The sequence below is a fragment of the Phocoena sinus genome, chromosome 3, assembly GCF_008692025.1.
Source record: "Phocoena sinus isolate mPhoSin1 chromosome 3, mPhoSin1.pri, whole genome shotgun sequence".
In the NCBI taxonomy this organism is placed as follows: domain Eukaryota; kingdom Metazoa; phylum Chordata; class Mammalia; order Artiodactyla; family Phocoenidae; genus Phocoena; species Phocoena sinus.
Genome location: NC_045765.1, coordinates 173,420,108 through 173,442,338, shown reverse-complemented (window position 1 = coordinate 173,442,338; position 22,231 = coordinate 173,420,108). Strand labels below are relative to the sequence as shown.

At 57.5% G+C, this 22,231-nt stretch overlaps 1 protein-coding gene across 2 annotated transcripts in view; it reads right to left on the bottom strand.

Annotated features, from left to right (window-relative positions):
- Nucleotides 1-20,424: 20,424 nt before the first annotated feature.
- The window catches only part of SLC6A3 (solute carrier family 6 member 3), a 35,833-nt gene continuing 34,026 nt past the window's right edge, over nucleotides 20,425-22,231 (bottom strand). For both annotated transcript variants that reach the window (XM_032628652.1, XM_032628651.1), the window contains one exon: nucleotides 20,425-21,719. In XM_032628652.1, coding sequence (XP_032484543.1) covers nucleotides 21,696-21,719 — 24 coding nt within the window. In that variant the 3' untranslated portion in view covers nucleotides 20,425-21,695. The remainder of the gene's footprint in view (nucleotides 21,720-22,231) is intronic.

Below are 22,231 nucleotides of genomic sequence, written 5' to 3'. Positions count from 1 at the left end.
GGGCGCGCCGCGCGGCCCCCTGGGAAGCGTAGTCCCGCCGCCGCCGCGCACGCGCACACGCCTGCGTGAGTGGCGCGACGCTAACGTCACCCGCCTGCGCCGTCCTCCCGGCGTACCCCGCGGGGTCCGGGCGCTGGCAATTAGGCGGGTCCCAGGGCACCTATGGGGCGGGGGCGTCGGGAGGGCCGGGGCGCAGGGCTCCCCAGCGCCGCCCCCATCGGAGAAGCGGGAGGGACCCTCGCCCCCCGGGCCAAACGGCGGGGCGGCGTGTGAACGCGAAGGAGCCGGGCTGGAGACGCGGCGGGGGTGTGCGCTGTTCTCAGCCTTTCTGAGTCTGGCGTTATGTCAACGTGAAAAATGGAAGAGAAAAGAAATAGACTCACTAAAGTCAGCGACCCTTTCGTGTTGATTTCCGTCGTCTTTAAATATGAACCCCCAGAGGGGCGCCTTTGAAGAAAAACACAGCATTTCTAAATGAAGGGCCGAGGCCCTTGTCAACGAAAGTAATCGATAAACAATCTATAATAATAATAGAAAAGAGTTTTATTTGAGCCAAGCTGAGGACTAGCCCAGAAGCCCTCTTACCAGGTTTCCCTGAGAAACTGCTCCGGATAAGCATGATTTTCAGCACAGTTTTATATTTCGTCAGAACAAAGAACATTAAACAAGTCAGATAACATTTCTTCAAGGTTTTAATAAAGAGAACGGATCAGCACGTACACAGCGAATCAGTATGGCCTTGGAGCCTGGGAAGGGCTTCTTACCAAAGGAGGACCAGCATTGGCGTCCCAGGAAGAGCGCCATTTAATCTTTTTTTTTTTAACATGGACATTCTTTACTTCTGGTCAATGTGTCCGTTTTTTCTAATAATTAAAGCAGATGTACAATGTATATTTGATAGGCCACAAACAGGCTATTTTAGTTAGCATCAAATTCAAGTTAATTCATATATAAGCCAGAACGACTTCCCTATATTTCAATATGTGAACAGTTTTAAAAAAAATTTTTTTTTAATCACTCTCCAGTGCCTCCCAGGAGCCGAGGCTGCTGAGGGCTGGACCGGATTCTCAGTAGCTCCCCTTAGGGCCAGCCGCCCGCCCGCTAGAGGGAGAGCTCAGCTGGGGCTCCAGGGAGTGAGGGAACTCATTCCCCCTGTCCAGGCTGTTGAAAGCTGCCCAGTTGGCCCCTGGAAGGGCACGTGCTCTTCCTGTTTGCATTAAAGAGTCCTGGAATCAGGACCTTTGATTCATTGGAGCCTCCCATGCCCAGTGGCCGGCCCTCTGTGGTGGAGAATGCGCCATCCTCATTCGCATTCACATCCACTTCTCTTTTCCTTCTGTCTCACAATCAAAAACATTGCTAAGCATTTATAGAAACAGTAGATGCTGTTAAAGACCCAATAAATTGCTCAGGGCTTCAGAGAAGGGGGTGGGGGCTCGCTGAGTAGATGGGAGAGTGATTTGCTGCTGCAGAGACGGTGGAGGGATGGAGGCCTCCCAGGAGCGAGGCATCAGGGGCGGAGTGCAGCGGTGGCTCTGGGTCACCCCCCTGGGATGTGGGTCAGAGACTCAGGGGCATCGGAGACTTGTCCCTGCCTCTTGCACCCTCACGTACTCACCCTCCCCTGTAGCATCTTCTTGTGGCCATGTTGGCTTCAGCCATTGGAATAGCATGTAGCTGGACCCCCATCTCCACCTTCCCCTCCAGCCTGCTCCCTGTTCAGCACACCTGCCCTCCTGTTGGAAACCCTTTGCTGACTCCTGTTACCCTGAGTATAAAATCCATCCTCCTTAGCAGGCTTACCAGCCCTTTGCCCTCAGCTGTCGTGTGCTGTGCTCCTGCCACACTTGGGGAGCACCTTCAGGGCTGGGCTGCTGCACACCCCACAGCTTTGCCCTCGGTGCTCTACTCTGTGCAGTGGAGGAAGGCATGCTATCGGCCTCTTAGTCTGCAGGGAACAAAGGCCAGCTCCAGTTTTGTGAGCCTACAAGGGGATGGGTGCGGTGCCCAGGGCAGGGCATCTCACGGCATCCGGAGGCCAGGATACAGCCGGCCTTCAGTGCGGGGGGCGGGGGGGAGCTCTAGGGTGCAGCTTCACATCCCTCTCCCAGTCTCGCGGACTGAGTTTTGATCCAGTTTGAACTCTGTTCCAGGTGCAGCTAGCTATTGTTCTGCAGGGAGGAGAGCCGTCCCGCAGAGCTGGGTGTCCCGCTGTTTGTGCGTCCAGGAGCTATGCAAAGGCCTTGGTGTGTGGGAGCTTGGGGCTCACACAGCTTCCAGACTCCAGGTCACGCCCTGTGTCCGATGCCCAGCCCTCTTGGTGAGGCTGTGGCTCCCAGGGGGTTCTCTTTCCCACCCACAAAAAGTACTCAGTGTTGGAAAGTTCCTCATAACAGCTCTCCTGTTTCTGAGCGGCCCTCCTGGTGCTGGTTTGTAGGTTATATCCGGAGAACTTACTGTTGAGGGTGGGCATTTGGTTGGGGTCCCTCGAATGCTAATCCCTTTCCTCCAGAGTGAGACTTGTTCTCAGGGCACCTCAAATGTCAGCCCCCGGGCACTGTGTGAGAGCAGAACTCGTGTTCACACACACACACCACACGGGCCGTCACAGCCGGGTGCTCTGCGCTGTTTCCTCACGGGGTGGGGCCACCTGGAGAGAGAGGGGAAGCTGCTGCTGCACCCAGGGCCGCAGGGAGCCCCCCCCCCCCCACCGCCCAAGGGCCTCTCTTTACTTCATTCATGGTAATTCCCAAGTGGAGCGGACTCCTGGTATGATCCCAATTTTTTTATCTTATTTTTTGGGCCCAAGAACTACTCACCACGCCCCTGAGGATGAATAACTGTGGACAGCCCTGGATGGAGGCCACAGACCCAGGTTCCCAGGATAAGGAAGGGGGCTGCCATCGGGGTGTGGGAGAAACCTCCTCCATACCCCCTCACTTCCAGGTACGCCATCAAGTCCATTGTTATTTTTGCTTTAAACAGTCAACTATATTTTAAGTAAATTTAAAATGAGCAAAGATACATTTTGTTTCTGTACATACACCTGTGCTCTTGGCTCTCGTGTACATATCCTGGCTTCTAGCTGGTGTTTATTCCTTTAGCCTCAGTAACTTCCGTTAGCATTTCTTGTTCTGCCAATCTGCTGGTGGTAAATTCTCTCAACTATTGCTTGTATGAGACTCTTTTTAATTTGCCTTCACTTTTTGGAAAGATTTTCACTAAGTGTATAATTCTAGGTTGATGGGCATTTTTTCTTCCAGCATGTTAAAGAATATTGTTTTATTATCTTCCAGTTTGCATTGTTTCTGATGAGAGGTTAGCGGTTATAGCTATATTACCTTTGTTTCACTTTATGTAGGCTGTCTATTTTCTCTGGCTGCTTTTAGAGTTTTTATAAAAAGTCGCTGGTTTTCGGCAGTTTGCTGTAGTGGTTTCCCTTGTTTGTCCTGTGTGAGGCCAGTTGAACTTATTCAATTTGTGAGTTTCACCAAACTTTAAAATGTTGCAGCCAGGATTTCTTCAAATACTTTTCGTCTGCCTCTTCCTTGGGGTATGTACGTTGGCGTGTATGTTAGACAGCCTGCTCTCCCAATGTCAGTGAGGCTGTTGACTTTTTCGGCTTTAATCTCCTCTCCTTGCTTAGGTTTGAGTACTTTCTAAAGCTATGTATTCAAGCTCCCTGGTATATTTTTGCAGTTTCCAAACTGCTCTTAAGCTTATCCTGTGAATTTTTCATTTTAGATGTTATAGTTTTCATCTCTAGAAGTTCCACTGAGTTTTTTTTAAAAATTATTTATTTTATTTATTTATTTTTGGCTGCGTTGGGTCTTTGTTGCTGTGCGTGCGTTTTCTCTAGTTGCAGTGAGCGGGCTTCTCATTGCGTTGGCTTCTTTTGCTGTGGAGCGTGGGCTCTAGGAGTGCGGGCTTCAGTAGTTGTGGCACACGGGCTTCAGTAGTTGTGGCTCACGAGCTCTAGAGCACAGGCTCAGTAGCTGTGGTGCACGGGCTTAGTTGCTCCGTGGCATGTGGGATCTTCCTGGACCAGGGATCGAACCCATGTCCTCTGCATTGGCAGGCAAACTCTCAACCACTGCGCCACCAGGGAAGCCCCTCCATTGAGGTTTTTTCTGTTTTTTTTTTTTTTTTTTTTTTTTTTTTTTTTTTTTTGGCGGTACGCGGGCCTCTCACCGTTGTGGCCTCTCCCGTTGCGGAGCACAGGCTCCGGACGCGCAGGCTCAGCGGCCATGGCTCACGGGCCCAGCCGCTCCGCGGCATGTGGGATCTTCCCGGACCGGGGGTGTCCCCTGCATCGGCAGGCAGACTCTCAACCACTGCGCCGCCAGGGAAACCCTCCATTGAGTTTTTTATTCTTTTTCTTACCTGCATCTTGAGAAAACACCCTATGGTAAATAGTGGTGTTTCTTGCATTTCTTTACAGCCACACATGTCTCTATTTTGTGGATGTACCACAGTTTATTCAATGGTCTCCACGTTGATAGACAACTGGGTTGTTTCCAGCCTTTAGTTATTAAGACTAGGGCTGTAATGCATACCCTTGAATCCACAATTTCTCATAGTTTTTGACGGTGTGTCTGAGATAGGTTCTAAGACGTGGAGGCGTAGGTTCAGATGGTAAGTGCAGGCGTTCTCACCAGGTGCAGCCACGTTTCTTCCCCGGCTGGCACACTGCTCAGATTCTCACCACCAGTGTGAGCGTGCGTGCTTTTCTGGTGCTCTGCATTCAGGGTCCAGTGTCAAACAGTCTGACAGGTGAGGTGCTGTTACATGCTGGGAGTTTTCGTAGGTGTCTCTCTGAAGATGAGAGACGCCTGGCCGTGTTGGAGCAGAGCGGTGGCTGCTCTGAGCCCCATTCTGTGCTGAACTTGGGGTGTTTCCTGAGCCCATTCATCTTGGCTCATCGGAGGTGACTCTGCAGGGTTTATTTATCAGCAAAAATAAAACCCTGTAAAGAGAAACTGTGAGAAATGCAGTGGAGGTGCTGCTATGTGGAAACAGCAGGAACAGATCGGAGGCACCGAATGGGGTGGGTGCCGGCCTCTGGGCCCCTTCTCCCCTGGGATGGGTTGGCTTGTATTCCTAGGTGTGGTCACAGCTCGCGGAGTGAAGTTGGCCGTGACCAGTCAGTCCTGGACACTGGACACAGCTTTCAGGTGAGACGTGTAACTCCTCCTAGAGTTACCTTTGGTGAAATCGGGATAATCCGCCTATTGGCGGAGAGTTGAGGAGAGCAGATGTTGGAAACCCGCGGCCCAGAGCCCAGCACGAAGGAACAGCCAGGTCCTACTAGGTTGTCCTGGCCGCCGGACCATCGTTTGTTGGATGGCTGCCCTGTGAGGCATTGGCCGGCCTGGAGGGAGGGTCAGAAGGGTCTGGCTCTGGACCCGTGTGGGTTTGCTGTGGTGGCTTCAGCATCTGACATCCCTTGTCTGAGTTCTGGAGGCTGGGGGCCCAAGATCAAGGTCTCTTTGAGGGCCATCTCCTCACTATGCCCTCATATCTGTCCCTGTCTGTGTCCTAATCTCTTCTTGCAATGACAGTGCTCGGATTGGATTAGCCCCCTCCCTGGTGACCCCTTTCAGCTTGATTACCTCTTTAAAGACCTTATGTCTGAATTCAGTGCCATTCTGGGGTCCTGGGGGTTAGGGCATCAACATGTAAGTTTGGAGGGAAACAGTTCATCCCATACAGCCCCTCCTCCAATTCCACTGCGAATCCTCCTGGAATGTCACCAAAATCTTCTGTTTCGAGGCTTAGAGGAGATGGCGGGCAGGAGTGTGAGGTCACGGGAAGGGAGGGGTGCAGACAAGCGGGTGCAGCGGCTCTCACCCTCACAGGAGTTGGACGCCCTCTGCTTCTCTCACAGCTGGATTGGCCCTGGCCCCAGAGCACAGTCCCCACCCCGGGGGCAGCATGCACCGTCCTTGCACGAGCGGGGGCTGCTGTGGGTCGTGTCCTGAGGGGCTCGGGAGGTAGACCCATAGATCCCTCTGCCCCCAGCGAGGTGCTGGTGGTCCGCCCCGGCTGTACCCTCATGGACGGACCAGCTTTCCAGGAGGAAAGTCAATGTGATGACAGGTTTCAGCCTTAGAGCACTCAGCCCTGTCATCATCTCACAAATAGTTGGGCCAGCCTTCCTGCAGAGCTTCTAATATGACTCCGTGTCGGTACTGGAAACGTGTTTTTGAACAAATAATAGATTCTCTTCTCTGGAACATGCGGGGAGCCAAACAGCTTTTGAAGGCCCCAAACCTTCAGGAAATAGCCCTTCATGGCAGGAAGAGGCCAATTTGACATGGCCACGTCTGGAGCTCTGTCCTGCTTCCCTCGTGCTCTGATGTCTGAGCTCCAGCCCTGGGCCCTGGTTGTTGCTATAACAACCCCCCCCCCCCCCAGGACTGAGAGCAAAATCGACAGCCCTGGATCTTCCACGTGGAGACCCCACTGCGAGGGTGCAGATCCCTCCCAGAGGGCACGGAGGCTCTGCACACCTGCCGCAGGTGTGCACGGGGAGCTGGGGCTGAGTCCAGAGAGGCTGCCCCAGCGCAGGGCGAGGGCCAGGCGGGAGCGAGGGAGCCTTTTAGCAGCAGGAGTGAGATGGGCACAGAGAGGCCGGGCCCCGTGCTCAAGACCTGGACAGCTGGGGCCGGCCTCCTGGGGGTGGGTGGCGTCCCGCACAGTGTCGCTGCCCGGCCGCTCCCGCTGACCCGTCTCGGGCCTGGCCCTGCTTACACTGAGCTCGTTAGAGCTGCGAGCAGGGCTTTCTTCCAGGCTGGACTGGTCGGCTCAGCACTCACATCTCATCGCAGGGTGAGCGCAGCCCTCGCTCGGTGGACGTTGGGTCCCAAAGGTCTCCAGTGACATCAGCTGCTCAGGCAAACTGTGCGGTTCACCGTGGCGGGGGGTTGGGCAGAAACGTTAACCGCGAGCCCTCCGTACGGCGTCCAGAACTCGGAGAACAGGAGACAATCTGCTCACGAAATAACTACATTTCTGTGTGAACAGAGTGCATCTGTGAGATGCTGTCCCCGGGAGAGTCACCCCCGTCACACGTCCACCCGAGCTGGTGCACAGCCATGTGACCTCAGGTGGGCCCTGGGCCTCCCCAATCGCCCGTTCTGTCTGGCGTGCGTGGGTGAGGAGGGATCCCGCGGCTCAGGGAGCCTTCCTTGCTGGCTGCGGCCATACATCTCCTGATGGGCTTCCGAGACCACTCCCTGCAGCTGCTCCCAGCTGGACACGTCCCCAGGGAGCTCCAGGTCATGCTCCTCTGGCCACCAGGTCGTCTTTCTCTCCCTTCACATCTTTTCTCAACGTCTCTCTTTCCGGCCTGAGTTAAGATCTGAGGTTTTCCAGTTCTTCACTGGTGGCCTCCAGTTTTCACGTCTCTGTTCATTTGATCTCGAGTTTTGCTTCCCTTTAAGCTGACTCAGGGCCCCTCCTTCTCTTGTGAAGCTAAGTGTCTCAGAACTTGCTGTCTTTCCTCCAGAAGAGCAGAAGCTCCATCGGCCAGTCCCTTGTCCCCACTTGAATTAACTAAAAATCTGACCGGGACCGTACACACCACCATCTCCATGGTGTAGCTTCTCCAGGACCAGCGTGATGCAGACACTGAGGCTATCAGCCGACGTCCATGGCCCGGCCTGTGCGGCGGAGGGTTTGCCCTGCCCAGGTGAGGTCTGGCCCTTTGCCCCCGACTCCAAGGCCCTGGAATGTCTGGCCTGATGAGAGCATCCTTGCTTCCCTGGCCACATGACTCAGGTCAGCCATGCCACGTGGTCACACCAAATAAAACCCTGGACTCAAGGGCTCAGGCCAGGCTCCCTGGCCGTTGGCACCCTGGGCGTGTTGTCACCGTCCGGGACTCCTCGGAGGGAGGGTGCCCGGGCTCCCCTGGGCCCTGCCTTTGTGTCTTCCCCCTGCGCACCCCTCCCCCGCCGGCTGGCTGTAATCTGGGCACTTGGCTGTCATAAGTCATAAGTCAGTTTTGCTGAGCTGAGTCCTAGCGAGTCATTGAACTTCAGGGTGGTCTTGGGACCCTCGCACTGCACAGCCAGCAGCTGCAGAACATCACCGGCACCGCCAGCACCGGGTCGCAGAGCAGACCTGGGGCGGGACCGGTGGGGGGGGACTTGCAGCAAGAGAGTGCCTCCTGCCTCCCTCCCTCCCTCCCCCACCCACAGGGATGATGTCACATGACCTGGGGGCAGGGCGGGCTGCCAGGGGGCCAAGACTCTGGCAGATGTGGTGCCGTGGACGTCGAATGCCCCGCAGCTCAGGGTTCACCTGCAGAGAGAGGTGCTGAGAAGGACGGGGGGGATGGCCTCAGGGGTCCCTGGGGAGGCCCTCACAGTCCCTCGGAGGGGGGCACAGCCCTGGCCACGGCTGCATCCTCCCGGGCCCCTGGCGACGGTGGGTGTGCTGTCACCCCAGGCTGCCGTGCGGTCCCCGACATGCACACCCGAAGGAGGATGCCAGCACTGGCGAGTCCCGGGGCTGGGGGAGCGGACCAGCAGGGGCGGGTGGTCAGCAGGGCAACTGCAGGTGCCAGTCAGGGCTGGCGGGGTGCCGCCATGTAGGGAGACGCAGAGGCCAAAGCTCTGGGGATCCGCCGAGCAGGGCTGCAGAGCACAGGGCGCTGAGGCCTCCGCGGAGCAGGGGCTGCGCACCTACAGCAGATGGAGAGGGAAGGGCGCCCTCCAGGACCCCATTCTCACCAGGCACGGGGGCTCGGGGACCCGCGGTCTGACGTGGCAATAGGAGCGGGCGGATGGGAGCTCCTCATGGGTTTGGGAGGTGGGTGACGTCGGGGACACAGTTGCCGCCGGGTTTGGGCGCGTTTGGAGCCTTGAGTGCAGTGCGGCTGGCCTGTCAGGTGACGGAGGGCGGCTGCGTGGAAGGAGGGGCTCAGGCCCAAAACGTGGGGTCTGTATTGGGGGAAGGGGGCGTGACACCAGCCCGACCAATGGCTGGGGTGGCAGTGATGGGATGAATGACCCCAGAGGGCTGGAAAGACAGCCAGAGAGAGGAGGCCACGTGGGGCGAGGTGGGTGGAAGGTGATGGCTCCAGGGACAGGAGGTCGAGACCAAGCAGTCTGGATGTGGAAGGTCCTGAGGCCGAGGGAGGAGAGCACAGGGAAGAGAAGGACACGGGGAGTCGGCAGGGAAGGCCGGCTGCTCAGCGCTGCGAGGAGACCGCCACCCTGGGGTGCATCTGAATATACACCTTGCCAAGGAGGATACACAGATGACAGATTCACATATGAAAAGATGCTTCACATCCTATGTGCAAGTTAAAGCAACAACGAGACACCGTCATGTACCTATTAGGACGGCAGAACACGACAGCACCGAATGTGACAAGGACGTGGAGCAACGGGAACCCTCCTCCACTCTGGTGGGAACGCAACATGGTACAGACGCTTCGGAAGACTGTTGGGCAGTTTTTACAAATGTAAACCTACTCTTACTGTACGATCCAGCAATCATACTTTGTGCTGTTTACCCAAAGGAGGTGAAAACTTATGTCCGCACAAAAACGTGCATATGGACGTCTATAGCAGCTTTATTCATAACTGCCAAAACTTGGAAACCACCAAGGTGTCCTTTAGTAGGTTACGGGGTAAATAAACTGTGGTACGTCAGACACTGAAAAGAAGTGGGGAACCTTAAATTCATATGATCAAGTGAAGGAAGCCAATCTGAAAAGGCTACAGACTGTGTGATTCCAAATGTACGATATTCTGGAAAAGATAAAACTACAGATACAGTAAAAGAATCCGTGGTCACCAGGGGTCGTGGGGAGCGATGAACGGACAGAGCACAGAGGACTTCCAGGGCGGTGGATGCTGTGTACGACACTATAATGATGGAAGCACTGATCTAGCCGTCGGGGTTGAGGGCGGCCAACCTCGGGTGAATCGGCTTCGCCTTCTCACTTGAGGGTGTGGAGTTCCCACACATGGAGTAACATCATGACGTTAGAAAGAAAGAAACGGGCAACCGCTGGGAATTCCCTGGCTGTCCAGTGGTTAGGACTGCACGCTTCCACTGCAGGGGACACGGGTTCGATCCCTGGCCAGGGAACTAAGATCCCGCATGCCGCGTGCTGTGGCCAAAAAAAAAAAAAGAAAGAAAAGAAACAGGCGATGGGAACAAGTGCCTGGGGCTGCCCAGCAAGCTCGCAAACTGCAGGGTCTAAAGCGACAGGGGTTTATTGTCTCCTGTCTGGGAGCAGGTGCCAGACGGCGGTTCCCGCTAAGGCCCCGGGTGAACCTGCCCCGCCCTGGCAGCTCGGGGCCGGGTCCCTGGGCCGGGGCCACCCTCCTGTTCCCGCTGCTCCCCTCTGCGTGCCCGCCCTCTTCTTACGGGACGCCCGTGCTGGACTGGGCCCGCGCCACCCGGTACAGCCTCGGCCTGGCCACCCACTTCTGCAGAGACCCTACGTCAAATAAGGGCCTGTTCTGGGTCTGGGTGGACATGAACTTGGGGAGGCGCCATTCCACGCGGGCACAGCCGTAGGTCAAAGCGGCGGTGACGTAACCATGCAAATCGAAGCCTTCGAAAACAGCGCTCACACTGTGTGTCAGTGAGGTATACGCCAAGGACAAAGGAACATCGTTTACTTCAGGGTCACGTTCTAACTGTTCGTTTGGAAATGACTTTGGACACACAAAAAAGGGACCAAAACCGCACAGGGCGTTCCGGCGTGTCCTGCAGCTGCACCCCCGGAGCCAACGACTCCATCGCCACCATGCCCTGCTCACGGCGGGGAAGGGAACACCGACCCAGCTCCGTGAGCACTGTTGGCACCGGTGCAACGTGGCCTCACCTGAGCAGGACCCACCGCAGGACATGCACGGCGTTTAGTCGCCACGTCTCCTGGGTCTCCTCCAAGGAGACCTCATTCTTGGACGTTTGGGGGACACTGGCCCAGGCTAGGCCTGTCAGCTGGGGCTCGTCTGCTGCTGCCTGCGGCCACGCCGAGGACGCACCCCTGGGCAGGAACCCACGGTGTTGGCACTGGGCCCTTTTGGGGGCCTCTTGTCCGCGTGTGCACGGCAGCTGGTCTGCTCCACCATGAACCTGCTGCGTCTCCGTTCACTGTCTCGTGGGGAGACCATCTCACTTCTCATCATAATTTTCCCACCAAGTTTTACACCCCTTGATGCTTCTGGCCTAAAACAGTGATCACCGTGGTGTCTGCTGAGTGGCCGTTCTGGGTCCATCGGCCCTTCTGTGTTTATGAGCTGTAATTCGGCTTCTCCTCCTTATCTGGGCATTTGTTTTCCTAGCTGGTGTGACGGACTACACATCTGCGTGCCCCAAATCCGTATGTTGAAGCCCTGACCCCCAGTGGGAAGTATGGGGAGGTGGGCCTTGGAGGTGATTAGGTTCAGACGAGCCCATGCAGGTGGGGCCCGTTGTGGGACTGGTGTCTGTGTCTACTGCGTGAGGACCCTGCCAGCCCCGTGGCCTGGGGCCTCCAGCCTCCGGGGCCGTGAGCGATCTGCCTGCTGTTTAAACACCCATCTGTGGTGTTTGTCGGGGCAGCCCGGGCTGAGGCAGGAGTCTGTAACCCGTCACTGTCATTATTGTTATTCTTTGGTCAGCTTGTCCCAGGTTTGGCCTTCGGGAGCCTTTGGGGTGGCTCTGTCCTTCCCATGGGCCCCCCTTTGTGTTCTCCCTTTGTGGCCCCAAAGGACACTCCGGGCTCGCTGGCGCCTTCTGGGCCTGAGCTCTGGAATCAGCGGTTTCTCCAGGGCGCCCTGATGCCTCTGGCGGGAGAAGGATCTTCGGAACTGCGGTCTGGGCTCAGAGTGGGCTCCATGCCCACCTGGGCACTGCGGCGTCTGAGACCGGAGCTCAGAACGTGCTTCCACACACACCTGTGCCCAGGTCCCCGCCCGCCTGCCTGGCCATGCCCTCCCGCCTGCCTGGCCGTGCGTGGAGCATGTGGACATGCGACATCCACACCCATATCTGTGTTACAGTCCTGAGCGCGTGCGGACTCCCACGTGGGGCGGCAGCCCCCCTCCCCGCTTCCCCTGCTGACCTGCGGCTCCTTCCTCCAGCCCAGACTCGCATTATCCAGGGCCTCGCGCTTGGAGGGTTTGCGGCTCTGCTGTTGCCGTCCTGAAAGTCTGAGCGAGTTTTGAGCAAGGGCCCCGCGTTCTCATTTTGAACAGAACTTGCGAACTGCAGCCGTTCTGATTACCTATGCGTTTGCCTGCTTGCCCGATTCTAGAATAAATACAGAGCAATTTCAGGACGGCTCACTCATCTCTGTGCAAAACAAACGCCCTAACTAGGGCACAGCTCTACGCCTTACAGTTCTCAGTCAAAACACCGTCTTCCAGTGACCGGGGCTGGGCTGGGGTCAGGTGTCCATCTGTCCACCCACACAGGCTGGGCTGGCACACCCTAGGTCCGGTGGACGGTTGGCCGGCCCAGTGAGGGGGGCTGAGGGAGGAGGGACATGCAGGGCTGGAGAGGGAGGGGCGTGGGGACACTCAGGCCTGGGCCAGGGAAGGGCTGGCCCCCGTCTGGCTGGCCGGGAGTATGAGCTGGGCACCAGGCCGGTGGCCGGGCCTGGCATGTTTGTGCTTTATCTGCACCTGGTCACCCAGCTCATTCAGTTTTAATTAAACTAACCTCACGAGTGAGGCAACGGCTTAGCATCACTCCCATGAGAAACAGAGGGAGGATGACGGGGGTAGTGCCCAACGGTGGAGCAGCCCCTCCTGTGTGGGACGAGCGGTCAGCAACCCGGCCAGGGGTCAGGAGTGACCACCTGGACGGCCAGCCCTGGTGGGCAGCTCTGCAGAGGCACTCGTGGTCCGCTGTGGCTGCTGAGCCTGGTCTGGCGCTGTGGGTGGGATCTGTAGAAGCTTCGTGGGCCCCCTTCCCCGTTAGCACATCCTATGCAGACTCACATCCCGGGACACACCTACTTTGTGGAGCACGTGGACATGCGACTGGCCCTCCGGCTTCCGGCGGGGCACAGGGAGCAGTGGGGAGCCCCTCGCAGGGTGGCAGAAAGGGAGGTGCAGGGCACAGTCCGGATGCGGCCTCAGGTGAGCACCGGCTGGACTGGGTGCAGAGGGCAGCGCCTTCGGTGCTCCCAGCACCCGCTCCTCGGCTGCCCCCGGCCTGGCCCCGGCTGGCTGTGGTACCTGGAGGGCTGGCCACGCCTCCCTCGCCTTCATGGACCCGTGCTTTCCCACGGATCTCACCGTCCAGTGAGTGTCGCGCGTCCCTGTGGCTCCTCTCTGGCTTCCGCTCCCCGAATCACTTGGGGAAGACATCCAGGCAGCTTCCATCCCCAGCCCGGCACCACGATGGTGTGTGGGTGAGCGCACACACGTACCCCACACGCGTGCACATGCTCACGTGAGCACACATCTACACACACGTGCACTCACGCGTGCACTGGCACGAGCACACCTACACAACTCCCTTGAGCGTGTGACGTGCTTTCTCGACCACGACACCAGTGAGGTTGGTGGGAAGCCTCTTTTCCCTGGGCCATCGTGCGCTTTCCGGGATGGGCAGCGGGTGGGACTTGGGGTCCCGGGCAGCGTTAGATGGGGACCGCCAGCACAGGGCACACACAGCTGGCATCCGTCGGCACGTGAGGTTTTGGGGTCCAGCACCCAGGCTCTGTCCTGCGGCCGTCGCTCAGGAAGAGGCTGGCGGTCTGGCTCCAGAACCCTGGCTCTGCCCGCTGTGGAAGGCATTGGGGCCGTCTCGGCGCCCAGGTGCCTCCTCCGTCCTGGGCTGGACATCGAGGTGTGGATCGTGTGCATCTGGTTCCTGGTGGGCACTCGCGGCGTCAGACAGGAAGCAGTCTACTCAGCCCCAGTGCGCGCGTAACCTGTGTATAAGTAACTGAACAGAAGGTCTCCGGAAACAATTCTCACCCTTGTAACATACGGCACACGTGGCGTTTTCTAATTCATTAAAAGAGAGAGTTGCTACCCTTGTGTTGGATCCTCCATCCACTGATGGTCATGACCTGCAGGCAGGCCGGCAAGCACGGCCCTCGCCCCTCCCACCCCCGTCTGTGTGTTTCTGGTGGGGCTCACAGAGCGGCAGGGAGGGGCTGTGCCGGCCACACCCGCCCCGCGTCAGCCCCCGCGCGGGGCCTCGGCCCTCTCCTCTCCCGCGTCCCCATGAGCTCATCAGATCACTGCAGCTGCCACTGAAGCATCTCTTCTGCATCCCGCCTGCTGTGCTGGGACCCTGGGGCTCTGGGGCCTCTTTGCGCATCAGCGTCAGTGCATTTGCCGTGTTTGTTAGGCTGAGAGTCTCCGCGGTGAGCTGTGGACCCCAGGACGTGGCCAGGCCTGTCTGGGCCCCGTTGTCTCTGCAGCACCTCCCAGGTGCCTGGCACTAGTAGGATGTCATGTGTGTTCACTGGACAGAAAGATGAGGGAGGGGAGGTGTGAGTGTCCCGGGGCTGCCGTAACCCCTGTTCAGCGGCCGGAAGTCTGAGGTCAAGGTGTCAGTGGGGCTGGTTCCTTCTAAGGCCGAGGGCGAATCTGGTCCAGGCCCCCTCCAGCTTCTCTGCTCTGCTGGCGTCCTTGGCACCCTGGACCTGTAGAAGCATCACCCCATCTCTTCCCCATCTTCACATGGCGTCTCCCGTGAATGTGTCTATCTCCGAATGTCCTGTTTCTACAAGGACACCAGTCCTGTTGGATCAGGGCCTGGCCTCCTGCAGTGTGACCTCATGAGGTCTATTCACAAAGACCCCATTTCTAACAAGGTCACACTCCCAGGTACTGGGGGTTAGGACTTCAACACGAATCTGGGGGCACAAGTGCAGCCCTAACTGGACAAGAAGTGTGGTGAAGTCCTGGAAATCCCGGGGTCCGGCGTCTAGGTTGCGGGCCCCAGCTCTCCCTCAGGGCCTCTGTCTTTCTTCAGCCCCAACTCAACGCGTCCACAGTGAGTGCTGAGTCCTCCTGGCCAGGGGCTCACGTGCACGCAGGACCCAGCTGGCTCCCAAACCCGAATGCAGGAAGGGCAGTGGGCCATCGAGGGGCCCCTCGAACGCTTTGCCCTCCTGTCCCAGCCCTGCGGGACTCGGAGCCCTCCCGGTCTCCCCTGAGCTATGGGGGCCTCATGCCCTGGCCTGCTCAGCCACTGGTCTGCCAGTCTGTCCACCGCTGCCGTGACGGGAGGCTGGGGGCCGGGCGGGAGAGGGTCTCGGGCCGCGGCCGGTCTGAGGTCCGACGGGGTAGGACTGTGTCTAAGCCCCCAGGCTGCTCTCGTGGCCGCGGGCCCGGACTCAGTTTTGCTGAATGCTGGCCGGAGGCTACTCCCGCTGCCCCCGTGACCTGGGCCGTCTGCGTCCTCATCACGGAGGAGACTCCAGTAAAGCCAGTGCGGCCTCCGCGGTTTGTCCCTTCATTTCTGCTGCGTCCTGTCAGCTAGATGGGAGCTGCAGGCTGGGCGGCGGGGGCAGGGCACCCGAGGGCGTGAGCTCTGGGAGGCAGCGCAGCCAGACCCCTCGGAGCAGAGGAGGCCCGCGGCATGGGGCAGGGGAGAGGCCACGGGGCAAGGGTCACTCGGCCCCATTCGGGCTCGTTTCCTCCAATGGCCACTGGAGACAGGGTCGATGGCGGGGCCTGGGGCACCTGTGGCTGAGACGGGAGGTGTCCCCGGAGGGCGAACAGCTCCGTGTGGTGGAGGTGGAGGCTTGGGTGCGTGAGCCACACCCTCCCAGGGCGGGGATGGCAGAGAAGATGCCCCAGCGAGGCCAGTGCACATATGCATCGGCGTCTGGTCGACGTGAGTAGGACGGAGAAGCCGCCCAGGGACCCAAGGGGCCGGACGGTGGTCGGCCGGACGCTCAGCGACAGGCAGGTCGTTTGCGGGCGGGGGCGGGGAGAGGGGGCGTTCCCAGCGCCCCTCCCCGCCTGCCCTGTTTGCGCCTGGTCGCGGCGGGCGAAGGGCCTGTGGGAGGGGCCTTGGACTCAGCTGAGGCTCTAATCCGCCCTGTGCTCCCTGGAATCTCCCAGCCCTGCCTGGGAGCTTGAATCTCATTTTGTACCATTTTAATTTCAAAGCATTTTTTTTTTTTTTTTTTTTTTTTTTTTTTTTCGGTACACGGGACTCTCACTGTTGTGGCCTCTCCCGTTGCGGAGCACAGGCTCTGGACACACAGGCTCAGCGGCCATGGCTCACGGACCCAGCCGCTCCGTGGCATGTGGGATCTTCCCGGACCGGGGCACGAACCCGTGTCCCCTGCATCGGCAGGCGGACTCTCAACCACAGTGCCACCAGGGAAGCCCTCAAAGCATTTTTTAAAAATTTTTGGTGAAAGTCTGTTGTTTTGCTGAAACAAGGAAGAGTTTCCTGATATGAGCCCAAACGCAGGGATGTGTTTTTCCATCAGAGAAGGGAAGGTCTAAGACTTTTTCCCGGCTGAAGAGCCTCAGCACACAGAGCAGGTGTTTAAAGGCTGAATTCTAGACCTGGACCCAGAGACATCACAGGGCCGTGCAGGGCTGGAGACCTTGGCTAGGCCCTCCCATCTCACCCGGAGTCACACCCATCAGTGGTGCAAGGGGATGGGGGCTTGGAGGAGGGGCTGTGAACACTGCACTCGGTCTGCTGAGTGTAACGGGCCCTGCATCTACAAGGTTCTCAGAGCGGGGCCCACGGGAGCCGGGGGGGGGGGGGGGCGGTGCCTTGGACCCGTGGGTGCCCATCCTCCCTGGCGTTACCCACTCCCTCCTTCCTGCCCAAGAGGCACTTCCTCCCCGGTCCTCGTTGGCTGCTATGGACACTTCACTGCACGGGCAGAGCATCTCCCGGCCAAGGCTGCGCCCACATCTCCAAAGCCCTGGCCCCTGTATCCACGTGGGCACCGTGGATGCCTGCAAGGAGGCGTACCCGGGCCACGCCAACAGGGGGCGCGTCAGAGTGACGGGCGTCCCAACGCGCCCACAAGGTAATGGTGCTGTGGTCAGAGAGCAAAGGAATGGACAGCTTAGGGGTTCAAATAAATTTGCATTTCCAAAGTCAGATAGAGCCATAAAAACAAGCTATTAACTGGATTAAAAACAACTTTTCTACATGCCAGCCATAACCAGGAAGCATATTAGAAAGCGTCAGCTCTCTGTCTGAGATACCGCTCAGAGCAGACGGAAACACCACCAGCCACACTCACCCAGGACTTCTGAGCACTTCCCACATTTTAACACTTTAATGCTTTTAATAGCCACCCAGGTGGGCAGGGGGAGGCACCTATGACAGGTGGGCAAACAGGTGGGCAGTGAGGACCCAGGCAACGGCAGGGCCAGTTATTCACCTGGACAGTCGGGCCAGCCCTGCCCTTGCCTCCTTCTCCCGCTTCGTCCTCAGACAGCTGAAGTCCCCACCCGGGAGATAAAGGGTGAGCCGGCCCGGCATCACCACCAGAGGTGGAGCCCAGGGTCACCCTCCAGGCGGCTTCTCGTTCACTGCCTTCGGGGGCTGGATCTCTAAGCTTTCAAGGTGATCATTTCTGGTGTAATAGAACATTTTAGAATTTACATTTAGTTTCTCTGTGTGAACAAGGATTTAAAGATATCAGAGCATTTAATAGCTGATGGCTCGCAACACCATCTTTGAATACATTTATTGAAAAGCTCTTCCAAATATTAACCTTTGATCCCGGCGGGAAGGAGCTGGCCAACTACGCTGCTGCGTAAATACAGACACCAGGCGGGTTTTAACCCAGAGAAACGTCCTGTCCCACAGAATCCTCCGTCTACACAACAAATGACTTAAAGCAAAGAACTTAGTTCTTGGAACAAGTAGAATTATTCAAATTCTAGGTGAATATCTTCAGCACTGAGTCAATACTGACTTGAGTTTTAAGGTTTGTTAAGTAAATGCAAGCCAGCCTGCGCAGAGGGACGCAGTGGGGCCCCAGGGGGCTGGAGACTAGGCCGTTCAGAACGGGGCAGACTGGGGTGGTCGCTGCCCTACCCAGGGCGGGGCCCCGAGGCCTTTGATCCTGACCTGCAAGGGCCTGTCTCCCCACACCCTGTTGTCTCTCTCTGTCTCTGACTTTCTGACTCTGTCTGTCTCGCTGTCGCTCGCTCACGCAGGTAAGATGCATACCTGAAACACATGTTTCACAAAACAGACCTTGCCCTTCTTAGGTGCGCTGACTCTGATATTTTCTATTTTGTTAAATTGAAAAAAACTCAAGGCAGACTCACTAAATTGGCATAGTCCAACGTTTCCCATTCTGCGTAATGGCACCAAAAATTGTCTGCCGTGGCCCAGTGCAGGGGCGGCAGGGATCACCTGGGGCACCATTACCTAAGGCCAGGGGCTGGGGAGGTGGACTACCATCTTTGGTTTTGTTTTCCTAGCTCTGGGTGGGCCTTCTGTGCTCAGTGGGAGGTTGGTTTGCAGGCCCCCGATCTGCTAGGAGGCTCTGTCAGTGGTGTTGGGGCCCTGGGGGTCCTTGCGGGGACGAGGGGAGCAGGAAGGTCCCCCGAGGTCAGGGCGTGGCAGCATCTTCCACAGGGGACCACGGAACACAGGACTTGCTAATTAAGTGTCTCAAAAAAAGTGACCTTTTCCTGCTGTCAGTGACCAGGAGACAGGTAAAGATGCTGGTCAGGTGCATCTATAGAGATTAAAGGAGAAGTTGTGGAGCAAAACCAAAGAAAGCCAACTACGGAGGAATCTGTTTACCCTTCAAATCACCTATTTCATTGTTGCCAAACCTTTATTAAAATGCTTCTCTCAAAGGAAAAATCACATGCTTTTCTGGGCTTTAACACCCAGATTTTGTGTCTAAAGGTCACTGGGTGAAGAGTGTGAATCTGATGGCAAAGTGCAGTGTGGACAGAGGGACCGAGGCCTCCCATCAACAGAATTAGGGCCCAGGCAGCCTCCTCCTGCCCAGGGAGCTGGCTTCTGCACCAGGTTAGCGTGGAAAGAAAAGACTTCTTCAGGTGTTTCAAAATTGACATGTTTCACTTGTATTAAAGAACCTGACCTCCCCATGGAGAACAGATGCCAAACACAGCATTCAGAAGGCTAGCCCCACTGGGGTGTGTGAGACTGGACCAGAATGATAGACTTTTACATGTAATACAGGACCTTCCACCATCTGTGTTTCCACCCATCCACCTACCTGTCCATCCACCCAAGTACACACCATCTACCCATCCATCCATCCATCCATCCACCTATCCATACAACCATCCATCAATCCATCTATCCATCCACCTATTATCCATCCATCCATCCATCCATCCATCCATCCATCCACTCATCCATCCATCTACCCATCCACCCACCCATCCATCCATCTACCCATCCATCCATCCATCCACCCACCCATCCACCCACCCATCCATCCATCCATCCATCCATCCATCCATCCACCCACCCATCCACCCACCCATCCATCCACCATTCCTTCACTTATACATTCATCAGCCATCCATCAATCTAACCACTTGCTCATCAGCCCTCCATCCATCCATTCATCCATTCCTCCGTCATCTGTCCATTCATTGTCTACACACCCATCTATCCATTTTCTACCCCTCTTCCCTCGCTCCTTTCTCCATTTCCTCCTTCTATCCATCCATCAATCCACCCGTCCACCAACCACCCATCTATCCATACACCTACCCATCCACCTAAATACCCATCCATTAACTCATTCATCTGTAAATATAAATTGAGTGCCACTGTCTACTGTGTACCAGGTCTATTTAAGACAATGGCAGAAGCGAATGAGACCAGCTCAGCCCCTGCTCCCAGGGGAGCTCCTGCTCAAACTGGGGGGGCAGTGAGCACTCTCCATTCTATGGGACACCTGCTGGGGAGGCCTGGGGACAGTGGGCGATCAAGGAGCACTGAGCAGGGCAGAACCCAGAAGCGGGGCCAGAGAAGACTTCCAGAGGTGGCGTCCAAGCATAATGATAAACCACGGAGATCTCCTCTGGGCTGTGGCCAGAGCTGACTGGTGTCTAGAAGGACCTCTTTGGCCAGGGTGGACAAGAGATCCTTAGGGACCAAAGGCAGGGAGCCACTCAGGACTCTGGTGTTGTCTCCCCAGAAGAAGCTTTTGGGCTGGGCGGTAGCAGTGGTCAGACCACATGGCTGGGGTCTGGACACCTGGGGAGACTGCAGGGGAGCTGACCAGGCAGGTGAGGGCTTGAGAGAGAGGTAGGGCAGATGGGGGCAGGAAGGGATGGCGCGCAGCCAGCGGGGGCCCTGGGGTGGGTCTGGGTTAAGCCCACTGGACCTGGGAGGGGCCGTGCTTGCTCTTGGCCAGGGAGAGGTGAGTGAAGGCAGGTTCTCAAGGGAGGGGGAGGGGGGGGCCCGAGGCAGCCTCTGGCACAAAATGACATCGAGCAGGAAGCTGGCCGTTTTTCCATGGGTTTCTTTTATTGTTGGTGACGACCACACAAGAGGCCACTGTGAGACAGATGGACGTGGACAACGTGGGTTTTCTACACGAGTGCTCAACACTCCTGGGAAGGACAGGGTGGGCCCGATTCCTCTCGCGCTCTGGTCCGCAAGCTGGTTTCCCCTGAGCGGCCGGTTCCACAGGCCTGGGCCGAGGTCCATTCGCAGGGATGGCCAAGAAGCCTCCGTGGGCCTGTCTGGCAGTGCCTCTCCTGCGGCCCAGCAGCACGTGCTTGGACTGTGGCCGTGCTCCCTCCAGGACGGCAGTGCTGGGAGCATTTCTCAGCTGAGGGTCCAACACCCTCGCCAAGGACCACGGGAACGTCAGCAAACAGATTTCAGAAACCAGCCCTGCATTCTGAGAACGGGCTTTGATTCCCATGTAATACGATTCTAAAAGCCGTTCCCTGAGGAAACAAGTGCTCTTCCTGACGTGACACGTGCCTCAGAGAAAATTCCGGCGGGGTCTCCCTCCCGAGACTGCGGGGCTCCAGGCTGCCACCTCGGGGGCTCTGCGTGGTCGGGGACCACCACGGGGGACGCACTCCTGCTCTTGCCGAGCTCACTTTCTCCGTGGCTGGGGGTCCACGTCGGGCAGGAGTCGTGGCAGCCCACATGCATTTTATGGAGTTTTCTTGTAGCTACAAGGAAATAAACAGCACCCCCATCTCACACCCGGGCCCTGGCCCTCCGTGGGCTCTGAGCAGACCTGTGTGACGTGGGGACACGTGGTCCCACTTCGTCACCTTTCGCATGGCTTCCGCCATTTCACCTCTGCATAATTAGGCGAAACATGGCACTCGGTATTTTTAATACGAGCGAAACAAAGGATCCCAGAAGCTATTGCGAGCGCTGGGATTCTCAGAGAATCCGTAATCTATAATTATCGTATTTCTCCTGCACACATGGATGACAGCAAGCTGTGGGCTCCAGGGGGCCCTGGGGTGGGCACGGGAGAAGGGAGCAGCTCTAACGCACAGAACACGACTCAGACGTTTCTACCTGCGGGACGGGCACAGACTAGGGAAGCTACACAGTGACACGGCGGACAGAGGGTCGTCTCCCCGTGGCACAGAGGGTGTGACCAGTCAGGGGAAGGGCTTGAGCGTGTCCAGCGAAGCAGAAGGTGCGGCGTGGGAGCAGCCCTCCTTTCTCTCGAAACTCAGATTTCCCTTCTTCGTTGCCTCTGTCCTGCCGTGGATGGTGCCCTGCGGGTCTCCTTCCTCCGCTCCCCTCTACACCATGAGCCAGTGGCGGAGCTGGAAAGAAAACAGGGCTTATTCAGACGTGAAGGGAGGAGCTCCTGGGATAAAAGCAGCTCCTGGGCCGGCGGCCCGGCTTGTAGCTGGGAGATCCCTGAGCCCAGCGGGCGGCTGGGGGCCCAGCACTGCTCCTGGGGCACCACAGACCTGACCCCCTTTTTAATTTTATGGAGACAAGTCATCACTTCACAAAGAGATGTTGTCGGCGGGCACAGCGGCCTCTGCCATCCCTGGCCAGTGTGGCACCAGCTGCTGGGCAGACACTGGGTGCCAGCGTGCCTGGGCTGGTCCAGAGCTCTCGCCTACTGGCTCGCACGTGACCTGCGACGCCCCTGGCCCCCTGGGGCCTCTGATCGCGACCCAGTGGAACCCTGCACCCCGTGGAGCTGTCTGCTTTCTGTGACCCTGTGGGTGGGGGATGAGGCCTCGTTCACCACTCGGGGAAGGGTGAGACGGACAGGGGCCCTATTTAGTTGTCCACAAATGTCATCGCCTGTTATCACCCAGCT